The sequence below is a fragment of the Cynocephalus volans genome, chromosome 13 (assembly GCF_027409185.1).
Source record: "Cynocephalus volans isolate mCynVol1 chromosome 13, mCynVol1.pri, whole genome shotgun sequence".
In the NCBI taxonomy this organism is placed as follows: domain Eukaryota; kingdom Metazoa; phylum Chordata; class Mammalia; order Dermoptera; family Cynocephalidae; genus Cynocephalus; species Cynocephalus volans.
In genome coordinates, this window is record NC_084472.1 from 12,750,808 (window position 1) to 12,765,273 (window position 14,466).

At 39.1% G+C, this 14,466-nt stretch overlaps 1 protein-coding gene across 14 annotated transcripts in view; it reads right to left on the reverse strand.

Moving 5' to 3' along the window:
• Nucleotides 1-14,466, reverse strand: part of DLGAP1 (DLG associated protein 1) — a 309,572-nt gene that overhangs the window by 249,947 nt on the left and 45,159 nt on the right. For 10 of the 14 annotated variants that reach the window (XM_063076525.1, XM_063076524.1, XM_063076537.1 and 7 more), the window contains exon 2: nucleotides 125-339. In XM_063076525.1, the coding sequence (XP_062932595.1) occupies nucleotides 125-339 (215 nt within the window). Of the gene's footprint in view, nucleotides 1-124; nucleotides 340-7,942; nucleotides 8,057-14,466 lie in introns of all 14 variants that reach the window. The other 4 variants (XM_063076527.1, XM_063076528.1, XM_063076535.1 and 1 more) reach the window with 1 other exon arrangement.

Here is a 14,466-nt window from a genome sequence, read left to right on the forward strand (position 1 = left end):
TGTAGGACATTTTTGGCCCCCCTTCTGCTAGGAGTCACACGATCTGATCCTAGATGCTAACACAAGAAGTTGGATTAAGAAGTACTATACTTCTCCTAAGAAATATAGTGCTAGGTCTACTTACTTGAGTGTGGTGAGTTCCGTGAGGGATGGCTGAGTAGCCTTGAGATAGCTTTCTCTTCGTGCAGCAACTTTGGGAGAGGGCTTGGGACTCGTGTCTGAGTCGCCACTGTCTTCATCACCCATGGCCTTGATATAGCTGCCACTCCGCATTCTTCGGCATGGAATTTCATCGTCTTTACCTCGAGGGGTGTACCCCGTCCATTCATCTTGAGGAACCTATTCCAATACAAAACAGATAATTTGCTTTTTATAAAATCCTACCTTTTTCTTTTCTTTCCTTTTCTTTTGTATGACCCTGCATATTAGTAATGTACATAATTACCTAAAACTTTAGACATTAACATTTCAGTAATAGTGTTTTATGGGAATATGTTTAAGAATGTCTTGAATATGTGCAACACCATGTCTCAATCTTTAAAACAACCTGTGTATTAGAAAAAATTAAAACCATCAGTTCTGATTCGTGTATACTCTTCAGTTTTCTCACCCTGATAACAGTCGTCAGGCATAAGAATGCCATGGAAAAGGAGAGCCGTTTTATTTGAGCTTTTCAGTGATTTGTTTTCTATTGTCACTTAAAATTCAAAAATGTTTTCTGGTTTATCTAGGCTTTCCCTGAACCTTCATCTTTACCTTGTCATATCCAGTCTATCTTTTTCCTAAACCAGTGGTCTACACTGGCTACATTCACTTCCCAATTGCCTATTCTTTCTGAACACTCCCTAATTTGTGTTCAGCCTCCACAGATCTGCTTAAAGCACTCTTTGAAGGTTTCCAATGATCTCCTCATGAATGCTAATGGCATTTTCTTAATTTTCTTTTTTGTCAGCTTCTACACACACATTGCACACACATACACACAAGTAACACCTCGTGAGAGCTTCTCTCCTTTTGGCTCTGACTGCTGCACTTACCTGGTAGAGCTACTACTTATCTGAATAGCTCTTTTCCTCTTGCTATGCTGGATGCTACACTAAGTCCTTAATGAGGGGAATGTTGTCAGAGCACTGCCGTTTTTTGTTTCCACAATCCTTCTTTGAGTTCAGGAGGGCATTGCACTATGCTTTAGAAGGTTTCTTTATGGCTTTCTCTGCAGTTCCTCTTACATTTTCCACTACATGAATTCAACCTGGATCTCATTCTTCTCACTTTGGTGAAAGAAATGCATAATGCCCTTTTTATCCATCAGGAAGTACAAACAGCCTACAGTGCCCAGAACACTGCACAAGGCTTAACTTAAAAAGACAAGAGGAAGGGGAGGCTGGTTCTTGCCCTCAATATGCTTTAACAGAGAGGAGAGACAAAGTGTAAATGAATTTGGGAACAATTCCAGATCAACATGTTAGCAAGTCTAAGATGTGGTGCTATAAATGGAATGTGTACTAAAGAGACACTAGATACAGGAGTTATCAGTGACAGGGAGGGGTTATCCAGGAGGCTTCCTGGAACTGGCCAGGTTTGCCATGACAAGATAAAACAGGTATTTAACATTTTGATGCTAACTCTTTACTGGTTATCTATTAAAATAATACAGTATTTCATTATTAACATTTAACTATGCTAAGCAATTTATTTACAGGGTCTTATTTCATCAATACAACAACGCTGTGCATTTTCTCTGTATTTCTCAAATGAGAAGTAGGTGCTCAGAGAGCTTAGCTAACTCCCCGAAGGACACATAGCTAGGAGATGGCAACACTGGGACTCGAAGTATTTTTGGTTTAATTCCCAAGGCCAGAATTTAATTAATCTAAATGTTATGATTAATAATATATGAATTTGAAATCTAAAGTGAAAAGTGTCCACAATGACACATACACATGGTTAGACATGACATTCTAAATACTTTAGATTCTAGGCAGTGAGAAGAGATGTTTTACTAAAAAAAGCACTATTCTTTCCTCTTTAAATTATAAATCTATCGTATAATTTGAAAGTTTATATCTAGAAACATCAGAGTGAAGAGAAGCTACTATTTGTGGACTTGATAATAGTAGTTTGCAGTTCTAATTCTGAAAAGTACTAACGAAGCTTAAGCATCACTAGGAAATATGTTTAGTTTGCTTAACAAATTCTTATATTTTGCTTCCTGTGTGCAGGCACTTTTCTAAATGCTTCATAAATGTCAACTCACTTGATCCATACAGCTGTGGGGTGGTATTAATATTACCCTCATCTTACAAATGGGAAAACTAAGGTTATGTAGCTTGCGCAAAGTTACAGCCATGAAGAGGTGCAGTTCGATGGGGCAGCCCCTGGGGCCTCACTGTTGGCCCACTGTCTGATGCTGCCTCTCTTTTTAGGCTCTGCTTTGTGGCACCTGCAGAACTGAACAACTATTGTCCATGACACCTTCTTAATCCATTGCCTTCTACACACTTGCCATTTATTATCTGTGCTAGTAACAATGTAGAGTTTTTACTTTTTTTTTTTAGCTAAAGAGCTTCAAAATCACCACAGCAACAAAGGTTTCTTAGAAAATTATAAATGCTGACAACAGTCTTGTTTTCCTTCAGTTAGCAGGTTACTCACTGCCTAGATATGATCATGTTTAGAACCTCATTGGCTTAGCAACTACATTTTAAAAATGATCTCAGTACAGCTCAGAGCCATAACACTTGCACCTTCTCAGTACTGATTCCTAAATTCATAAGCATTGCTCTCTGGAATATGTCAGAGATATATTGTCTAATCTGATAAACTGATTAGCTCATATCACTTGTGAGACAAAACATGACAAATTTCCGGTTAGGTGTTTTTTTTCAAAGTTAATTTATGGTAGAAACTTGGGCATGTACTAGACAGTCTGTAATTGTTGTTAAGGGAACCAGCTAAGAAGTATTTAACCTGTATGCCTTTCCATTAAACATACTTTTCAAATGGTAGCAGCTAAGAAGTTGCGTGACAGTGACATTCATTGGGGTGGAATTTGAATATTAATACATATTCATATAGCTTAAGGTAACATACAAGATTACATATAAAATAATACAGAAATCAGTTCGAAAAAAATATAAAGACACAGAAAAGCAAGACCTTGGAGAAAAGAAAAAAAAAAAAAAAGAAAGAACACCCTTGCTGAACTGTAAGGGTCAGCAAAATTGCCATAATTGAGCCGGTGTTTATGTTTAGTTCCTTAAATTTTAATGCAAAAGAGAGACCTTGCTTAGGTACACGGTTTTAGAAGAAAGCATACCAGTTTGTAAGGGGCTCAAAAAGTGAAATGTTACTCCCCTTTGATGGGAAAGACAGGACAAGTATGTGGCTGCAGCTGTTACTGTGATCCAGTCAAAGGTTGCTGTGTCTTTCCACTTCCGTTGCACAGAAATAAGTGATTTAGGGAAAGTCAAAGGAAAGGTGAACTTTGCAGCTGTCTGAGAAAGCCTGCATTATTACTAGTGATGGCAGTTTAAGGGATTGGAGGTCTTAGTAAGAAAGAGAAGCTGGAGCAGAAAGAAAAAAGCCCAGGTACTTGTTGATATCAGGCTAGTGGGATGTCCTCCTCACCTGCACCAGCTTAGAGGGTGGTTGGACCCAACAAACGTTACAGAAAAATAATAAAAGCAATCTAATTCAGATTAGGTTTTACAGTAGTTATGGAGAGGAAAAAGGGATTATTTGCTTTTTAATGCTTATGTATAAGCATTTACACTCTGTATTAGTCCGTTTTGTGTTGCTATAACAGAAATACCTGAGACTGGATGATTTATAAAGAAGAGAGGTTTATTTGGTTTATAATTCTGGAACAGTTACATCTGGCATAGGCCTCAGGCTGCTTCTACTCATGGCAGAAAGTGGCAGCCAGCTGGTGGGTACAAGCAGATCACATGGCAAGAGGAAGCGAGAGAGAGAGAGAGAGAGAGAGAGAGAGAAGGTGCCAGAGTCCTATAAACCACCAGCTCTGGTGAGAACTAATAGAGTGAGATCTCACCCATTAATATAACCCCCCCCAAGCATTAATCCATTCATGAGGGATCCACCCCCATGACTCAATCGGTTTCCAGCACTGCCACATTGAGGATATTTCCACATGAGTTTTGCAGGGGACAACACATCCAAACTCCATCATTCTGTCCCTGGCCCCCCAAAACTCATCTGAAAATCTGATCCCCAGTGTGGCAGTGTTGGAAACTGATTGAGTCACGGGGGCAGATCCCTCATGAATGGATTAATGCTCTCCCTGGGAGAGGAGGGAGTAATGAGTGAGTTCTCACTCTATTAGTTCCCGCCGGAGCTTGTTGTTTATAGGACCCTGGCACCTCCTCTCTCTCTCTTGCTTCCTTTCACTACGTGATCTGCCTGTACCTCCTACCAGCTGCCTGCTGCTTTCCACCATGGGTAGAAGCAGCTTAAGACCTGTGCCAGTTGCAGCTGTCCCCTCTGTTCTTTATAAATCATCCAGTCTCAGGCAGATCTGTAATAGCAACACAAAATGAACTAATACAGAAAATTGGTACTGAGGAGTGGGGTGTTGCTATACAGATACCTGAAAATGTGGATGCAGCTTTGGAATTGGGTATTAGGCAAAGGGTGGAGGAATTTGGAGGACTTAGAAGAAGAGAAAAAGATGAGGGAAAGTTTGGAAGATTTTAGAGATTGGTTAAATGATTGTGACCAGAATGCTGATAGAAATGTGGACAGTAAAAGCAATGCAGATGATGAGGTCTCAGATAGAAATGAGGAACTTATTGGGAATTGGACAAAAGATAACCTTTACTACACCATAGCAAGGAATTTTGCTGCTCTGTGTCCATGCACTTGGACTTTGTGGAATGTGGGACTTAAGAGTTGTGAACCAGAATTTTTGGCAGAAGAAAGTTCCAAGCAGCAAAGCATTAAGGAAGCTGCATGGTTACTTTTAACAGCCTACTAAGCCAGAATTTAAAAGGGAAGCAGAGTGTAATGATTTGGAAAATTTGCAGCCTGGCCATGAGGTAGAGAAGCGGAGAGCAGGAGAAAAATGCAAGGGTGAAGCAGATAAACTGTTTGCTGAAGACATTATCTTGGCAGTGAGACTTAGTTTTTCTATCTGTAAAATGGGACTGATGATAAATGTATAATTAACATAATGTGTGGGAATACAGTTTGTGAACTTCAAAGCACCATAAAAATGTGAGCATAAAGGTTAGAAAAACCTGTCTTTTTAAAACCATAATTGTTAAGTATGACCAGCCTAAATACCTTGGGGATTAAAAAGCAGTGGCATTTTAGATGGCTGTCATCCTTCTATTCACTAGATATTTTAGTATAAGAATATAAATGAAAATAGACTTTATATGTAATTGTATGTACAATATAAATATTTCTTTCATGGTAAGAAAATGGTTCTCCTAAATTGGCCCCTAAGCACAGAAAGGTATTTATCTTTCTTCTAGGACCTTTGGAAGGGGACTATCTTTTAATGCTGACATTTCTTCCCTTTTAGATTACCCCAAACTCAGTTAAAGAGGCTCACACTCATTCTGGAAGGTCTGTGAGCTAAAGCTATATTAGACTGGGGATCCTTAAAAATCTTTCTCATAGGGAACCTTGAAAGGTTACATGATTCAAGGTAATAACTCCTGTTCTGAATGTCTCAAACACTTTGCAGATTTTGGGGGGTTCTATCCTTACTAAGTTAATAAAGTTCCCATTCAGAATAGACATCTTTTACTCTTCATCAACTTTCCTGTAAGATAAAATAGTACATTTTACTGAATCTAAGATACCAATAAAAACCTCCCAATGTTTTTGTACCACTAAGAAAGAAATAATGCCATCAATTAAATTCTGACACTCCATAGTTTATGTGATGCATCCCAGTATCAGAGATGCTAAAATGTGAAAAATATGGGTTTTAGAATCAATTAAAGATCCTTTTAAAAAATATCTATGAAAATTAGAACAAGAAATAGATGTATTCTGGGACAGTAATTGTAGAACTTAATGGTTATATTTAGTAGTGACCAAATTAATAAAAACAATTAGCATTCATCTTTCATGCTTTTGCAAGAAAACATAAGTACATAATGTCTCATGATCCTCACAACTATCTTGAAAGATAAGAAGAGTAAATATTATAATCTCAGCTTGTCAACTAAAGAAAACAAAGTCCAGAGAGGTTAGTAGCTAATGCAGGGTGACATCGTGCCCAAGCTGGGGTCTGTCATTCACAGTCCAAGGATCTTTCCCCACCACCATATTCATATGACTTTTGGGTAACAATTGTTATTTTATGGTAATCTACTGAACACGTATTTCAGATAAGAAAACAACTTCATGGGGTTTTAAGGTCTGTCTGGAGGAAAAAAACTAATAAACAAATGATGGGTTGCATGCCTTGAAATAAAAGTTACAAGAACTGCTATTTCAGATAGTACACAGATAGACAGATAGGCTTTTTAAAAAAGGCTCTTCCTAAGCACACATAGTTTGAGTCTCCCATTTTGGCTGCACTGCAGTTATTTAAGTGTAACTAAATAGAAGATATAGTCAGACATTCTGTGCTGCTGATGGTCTGAGAGGCAATCGTGGAGAGATGAAGCCATGCGTGTGTGACTCCTCCAGAGTAGATTATTTCAGGATGGGAAGTTGAATGATGAGGCTTGGAGTAATGAAATGTGTGAGATTTTGGGAAATCTGAGAGCCACAAAAGGAATGCAGACACTTAGAAAGCCAGGATAGCTGGAATGGAGCATATGTCCTGAAGACATGCAAGGGCAGGCCAGTGCACTTCTGTGAGCAGGTCTGGATTGCAGAGATCTCAGAGGAAAACTGGTGAATCTAAGGCTGAGGTGGCATATAAAGCAAGTTCTATTTCATCGGGAACTGAAGAAGTGGGGAGAAATAACTTCGGCATTCGGTTGGTCAGATAGGAATAAAGACAATATATTAAGGAGGAGCAGTGACTAAAATGGTATCAGTAACAGGTTGCTGTTTGCAAGGATGCCCCTCAGCAGCTGTTGATTCTTTCTCCAGCACAGGGGACTTCAATGAAAATGACGAGGTAAATGAGGGGGCTTGGATCTGGCTGAGGGGGTCAACCTACCTGGCCCGTCCTGAGCTTGATGAGGAAGGGTAAATAGGAGAGAAAGCTGTATTTATGAAAGCAGATGGGGACTTCAAATTTATGGAATAATCTGACAATTGTGCAATAACCTCAAAGGGCTGGGCACAGAACCTTGTTACTTTAATCCTTTCAGCAGTCTATGAAGTTGGCATTACTATTTCCATTTTGCTGCTGAAAAACTGAGACTCAAAAAGGTAAAATGACTTGCCCAAGGTCATAATAACTAGTAGGACCTGCATTTGTCTGACACAAAATCTTTTTCTTCCCCAAATCTTTTAATAATATCGCCCTGCTTCTGATAAATCTATAATGATTGGGCGAATGAACAAATAAACTAAAGAAAAAGAAAAAAGAATGGAGTACATGCTCCCACTCAACTGTCTTTTTTTTCCAAAATGTAACTATCAAAATAAGCATAACTGTTATCTTGTCACTAATTTGCTAGCACTGCTAAACAAGGGTTTAAAATGATAAATACAAATATGAATAATAAAAATAAATAATTATGAAGTGAAACAGTTTCATGGCTTCTTTAGCAGCTGCTGTTTGCAGTTTCTGCTAAAACCAAGATGGACAGTTGGGGTGTGGGGAGGAGGGAGAGATTTAGAAAACTTGCAGGACAGCCACACCTTTAATGGTGGCTTTGGGGGCCTCCAAGCATCTCAGCAAGCATTCTAGATTTCAAGTTCATGCCTACAACTTTTTACAGAAATGGCTGCAATGCAGTGGCCTTCTAAGCACTTTTAGTGGGCTCTCAGATTCCCTACTCACTCTGCTCCTTTCCATCTTCTTTGCAGCTGGGAGAACTGCTTTCCTTCTCCACACAGCTTTCACCTTGACAAATGCGACTTGTCTTAAATGTCCCTGTAGCCTTTTTAGCTTGCTCTTCTCACAGCAAAAGCAGAAAAAAAAAGAGCAAGAATAGGAAAATTACAATTTTGCAATGTGCAAATCCCTAAGCATGATTGTCATCTCCCAATCAAGAGAAGATCTCCCTGGCAACCACCCATTCTAACTCTCCTGGAAGCCTGAAGCTCATGTAGAACTTAATTTGCTTCAGATTGCTTACAATTGCCTTTTAGGAACAAGAGTAAATACCCACCTCTTTTAAAATAGGGCCTATACCCTTTGCCACAGCTGCCTCCAAATAACGTTGTTCAATAGTCTTGAAAGAATAGAACTTGGTAAACAGTCATTGTTTTGTAATGGTGAGTTGCTCATCTTGACCTTATGGAATTATTTTTACCCATGAACATTTATAGTTATCTACAGGCTACCTAGCACCATAGCAAGTGCTGGGTAAATACACAAAAAGCATTTTATAAAACACAATCTCTGGTCTCAAAGGAGTTTACAAATTTTAAGTGGATCAGGAAATCCGGAGGATGGATAAAGGAAAAGCATCAAAAATAGGTTTAAAGCAAGTCAGGCTGAGCTGAGTACTCAATCTCAGTACCTCTGAATTACCTACTGGCTTTGGAATTTGTTTCCATAAATCTTCTTCCCCAGTGGTGAAACTGCTCCTTAGGAGTGGAACGTATGTGCCACTGAGAATTAGCCCTGCAGGAGAATCACTGGGAGCTAGGTCTCTGGTCCCCAAAGGAGGGGCAGAATCTGCAGGCTTTTGGTACTGGCTGACATCAAAGGGTGACTGACTATCTGTTGGGAAGATGCCCTGTGACACCACATCAAGAGACAGTAACTAACATACTAGACTCCAGTATGAGGTAGGGACAAGAGGGAAATAAATTTTATTAATTGTTCACCCTGTGTTTTGACTGTGGAGGACATTTCTGGGTTTTGCTACCCCAGTTCCACTTTCCATTTTTGTAGTCACATCGCCCTGATTTTGCTTTGGGGAAACACCTTGAAGTCCAGGTGTTTCAAGAGCAGCACAGGAGTTGGGCTAAGCCAATCATCACATCACATCCCTCAGCTTCATTGCTTGGCTTAGGGCTGAGCTTGTGATCTAAGCCTGATCAATCATTAAGGATCTCTGGACCTTTGCTTAAAATGCTGAGACAAAGTTATTTCCTTTCTCATTATCTACATTAACAGAGAATCATATAGCCTTAGGATCTGCTGGTGGCCATTTTATAGCCCCTAATACACAAACATTATTTTACATAATACAAAGGCCCTATGTTGTTATTAATCCCATTGCAAAGATGAGAAAATTGAGACAGCAGTGTTAAATAAGTTACATTGTGTTACAGCTAGCACATGACAGATTTGCAAACCAGGTTTGTCTCTCAAATGTCTATGCTCTTTTTATCATACCATGCTGCTGTCTATAAGTTTCAAAACTTAGTTACAATAATTTTCCATTAAACATAAAACTCAAGTGTTAAGTTGCTGGGAGATACATTGCTACAACATTTTGAAAATTGTAACAAGTACTGAGCATTAGATGCTTGGAAGAACCAAAAGACCTTAAAGTAATGGACGCAAAGCACCCATCACCAGGCAGTTATAGTTGACTACAAGTTTTAGTGAAATAGAAGGAAGAGTAAAAACATCTTAACAAAGTACAAGATAAAAACAATAAAGATTTAGGTCTACAGTAAAAAAATATTTATTTCCACTGACTACATAGGAGACAAGCTAGTTTACAGCCTGTTCTTGGTTTTTAATGCAACTGTTCATTTTCTGGCATATTGGAACATATCTGTTGGCTTGGAATGGTTAGCAGAGTCATTGTGTTTTTCCATTATTGTTCTAGTTGATAGTGTGCTGGTGTCCGTGTACCACATCCCATGTGGTTAATAGCTATAATTCCTAGCTCCAAAAATCAGATTCCCTAAGACAAACTAGAATTCTGTGTCTTGTGTTCAGAAGGAGAGATGTGGGCAGAAGGTTGGTGATCTTCCTTCTGGGGCAATAAAAGCCCAGGTGTAGAAGTATCATTTATCAAAACTAAACTTTTGTGTTGGCTGAAATCTTCTAAATCTCTCAGTACATCTGTCTATGCTGAGACACACCTCCACTACTTGTCAAATTTGTATGAGAATGAATATATTTCCTTAGAACTTAAAGTCTGATAATCATATAATAAATAGTACAGCTATTTTTCCACACTTATGAATGTGGATCTTTCCCCTTAGAACTTAAAGTCTTATAATCTTATTAACAAATGGTACAGCTTGTTCAGAGCCTATAAAATATCAAGCCAATCATCTCAAGTGTTAATCCTTAATTTAAAAATTATGAATTTTGAAATAAATTTCAGCAAATATTTTCCTTCAGTTTCTCTATCATTAATTTTGGAATACTGCATTTCTCAAATAAAGCTGTAAATGATTGTACTCATGAATCATTAACTCAACAATTTGACATCTATAAACAAACAAATCCAAAAGATTTTAGAAGAGATAAAACTCAAAATTTTCTGCTCTTCATCACTGTCATCTGATTACTACTGCATCTTGGTGCTGTTTAGACGGTTTTATTGCAAGTTACATTCAAAACACCCAATTAAATAGACCAAGATAGAATCTTTTCTTCCTGAATCCTGTCCATTCTAGTTCAATGAAAGCATCCAACTATGTGAATCTAGCTCTTGATATCTGTAAAGTACTGGATAATATTTTGGAGTATGCACATGTGTGGTACAAAATTCTACTTTAATAATCATCACACGGGGAAGTATTTCTTGAGAATTTGTACTTTAAGCTGTGTTTCAACCCACTTTCTGTAGGCAGCAAGACATCTGTAACTAACAGGAGTTGCCACATAAACATATGTAATAGACATGCACAATGCTCTCAATAGCTGTCTGAATCCATATTTCCAAGCTAGCTGGAGATCTATTGAAAGGAAATGTCCCAACTGCAGCATCCATTATAAGGGTTTGATGTAAGTTTTCTTAAGGGTTTGATGTAAGTTTTCTTAAGGGTTTGATGTAAGTATTTTGGTATTCTCTTCCTTCACTTTAACTGATCAGGTAGTGGTTAAGCTGGAGTTAACAGTATTATTTCTTCTGTGACTTTATCAAAATGCTTTAAAAACACCCATTAATTTGTTCAACATGTATTTATTGAGCATGTACTATGAAATAGGTGCTGCTTTATGTACTGGAGATACAGCATTGTATAAACAGAAAAAAAAAAAAAATCTCTGCCCTCTTGGGGAAGAAAGAAGACAGGCATCAGTAAAATAAGTAAAATGTATGTCAGATGGTGATATGTATTATGGAGAAAAAGAAAGCCAAGGAAGGGGAAAGAGAGTGTATGTGGAAACGGGGTGGGATATGCAACATTAATAGTGCGGTCATCGAAGGCCTCGTTGGAGAAGTGACCTCTGAGCAAAGATTGAATGGGGTGAGGCAGTTAGCTTTGAGATCTGGAAGGAGAGTGCTTGAGGCAGAAAGACAGGCAGGTGAGCAGGTCTGAGGGGAAGGCAGGCCTGCATGCTGACCGGTGGGTGGGGTGGAGTGAGAGGAGCTGGAAGATGAAGGCCGTGGTAACAGGGAGTCCATTTCAGGTATGCTTTGCAGACTGTTGTAAGGACTGGCTTTTACTTGGGGTGAGGTGGGAGTAGAATGGAGGTTTTGATGAGGGACAGACATATTCTACTTGAAATGAATCACTTACATGGCCAAGTTGAGGATGACTAAAGGGGAGCTAGAGTAGAATCAGAGATGAGGTAGGAGGCTCATGCAATGATCCAGACTAGAGTTCAAGGGGAGGAACCAGGTCATGGTGCTGAGGGTGGGGAGAACATAGGGCCTATAGGTTTCTCAACAGTGATTTGGATGTGCGGGTTGAGAGGAAGGATGACTCCAGGTGTGTGCCTGACCAACTGGAAGGATTGAATTCCCATTGGCTGAGAGGAGGAGGTTTAAGGGAGGAGCAGATTTGTGGGATGATGATTAAAAGTTCCATCTGGGGCACAGTAAGTTTGAGATGCCCGTGGGTCATCCAAGCAGAGATGTTAAATAGGGAGCTGGATACATGAGTCTGGGAGTTTTGGTGATGTGGGCTGGAAAAATCCATGTGGGCACACACATGGCATTTAAAGCTCTGAGAATGAATGAGGTGACCTGAGGAATGAATGTTGTTAGAAAGAGAAGATGTGGTCTGAGAACTGCGTCCCTTCAGTGTCGCTCCAACCCTGGGAGACGGGAGCTCAGGAGCAGCCAGCAAGGCAGTCTGAGAAGGCTCAGTAAGGTGTGTCGTCCTGGAAGCTGAGGGAAGAAATTCTTTCAAGGAGGAAGGACTGATGAACTGTCAGAGGGAGTTTTTTCCCCCTGGTCTTGATCCCATGGGACATGCTATTGGCAACGTTCTTTTCGCATCTTAGTCATTGGCTGCTTTATACAGAGAGTTCTGCTGTTCCTTAGCTAGCTTTATCTTCCCAGCAAGATGCAAATTTCTTGAGAGCAAAGCTTTTGTTTTCTTTTTTTCTCTCTACAGCAGTGGCTTTTAAACAATTTTTGACTAGGCCTCAGAGTAAGAAATACATTTTACTTTGAAAACCAGTATAGACACACACACAACTGGAAGAAATACTGAGCCATTTGACATGTGTGCCCTCTATCTTCTTTTCTATTCTCTTCTATTGTATTCTATTTAATGAAAAATACTGTTGTTTGTGACCCTCTAAATTGATTCCACTAACCACTGATTGGTTGGGACCACTGGTTTGAAAAACACTGCTTTCAGAGCATCTGTCACAGAGCTCTGCCACTTTCATCATTAATCAGACAATGTTATTTGTCTGTTTCTCCCAACGTGCCTTCTGTAAAGTAAATGCTTACTAGGTGCTGGTTGAACAAATAGTTTTGAGCTCTTTGACCCTTAGTTACCTTTCCTTTTACTGGTTGTATTTGTGTAGAAGAATATTTCTTAAAAGCTCTGTCTTCAGGATGAAGACAGACCTGAGTGTCTTTCTGAATCTATCTCTGTGTGGCCAAGAGTCAGAGAAAACACTGGCCATGGTTGGACATGTCCGCCCAGATGAAGGGAGTCCATCAGGTGGGTCATTGCTGCATGTGCAAAGCCAGAGCAGGCAGCCTGGTGTTTGAATGCATTTGCATGTTCTTAAATATCAAAATCCAGGGCCTGGGGCAATGGGATTCAAAACATTTTTAAGAACAAAACCAAACCAAACCTTAAGAAAGCTTTAATTGATCTTTGAACAATCCTGTCTTTTATTCTAATTTACATGGTATTTGATGTCAATATGAAACATCTATCAATTAGGAACTGAAGAAAGAAAAGCCTCATTAAATATCCATGACCTGAAATAGATAGAGCTAGGACACAATCATTAGAAATAACGTAGAATTCTGAAATGTCCAAGTACAGAAATGATGTATAATTTAACCTAGACATTTCATGTAAGGAATCTTTAAAACAAGTGCCTGACACATAGTAAATCCTCAATAAATGTTACCTACTGTTTAAATTTTTCTCCATACAGCATACCTACAATAGTGGCACCGAAGAAAATAGAATATTTTTTCACCATCTAATTATTACTCGGGTAGTTTTTCACTTATGGGGAGGAGCATGTACAATGAATACAGTATAGATTTTAGAATCAGGTCAGCTTGAGTTCAAATGTGACTCTCCTTACACCAGATATGTGATTTTTGGCCTTGTTACCTGAGTATCTTTTAACTTCAGTTTTTCAAACATAAAATGAGAACAGTAACACCTACTTCAGGGACTGACTATAAGGATAAAGATGATACAAAATAACATATAGGACATGCCTATTAAATAAAAGTTTGGTTTGCAGGTTGGCTTTTTGGAATTCAAAGGGTATTTTCATGTAAAAATCATGTTGTAAGTGATGAGTAAGTCCCTATGTGGTACATCCTTCTAAAACCTATTTAATTCATACAGAGCTAGAGCCATAATGGAATATGCAATAGATCCAAGACTCTTTGAGTCTGGGGGTGGGAGGGGACTGGAGTGGGGAAGTTCAGTGCACTTGGGGGAATCTCCAGAGGGCTGTGTGTAGTGGATGGTGGATCTGTCAGGGTTCTCAGAACGGAACAGAAAAAAACAGATTTATTTTAAGGAATTGGCTGACATACCTGTGGTGGGTAACGAGTCTGAAATCCGTAGGGTAGGTTGACAGCCTGCAAACTCAGGCGGGAAGGAGATGATGATACAGCCTTGAGGAAGAATCTTGTCAGGAAAACCTCCGTTTTGCTCTTAATGGCTTTCAACTGATTGGACAAGGCCTGTCCACATTATTGAGGGAATTTCCTTTATGTAAAGTCACTAATTGTAGATTTTAATCACATCTGTAAAATTCCCTCACAGTGACGTCTAAATGAAGGT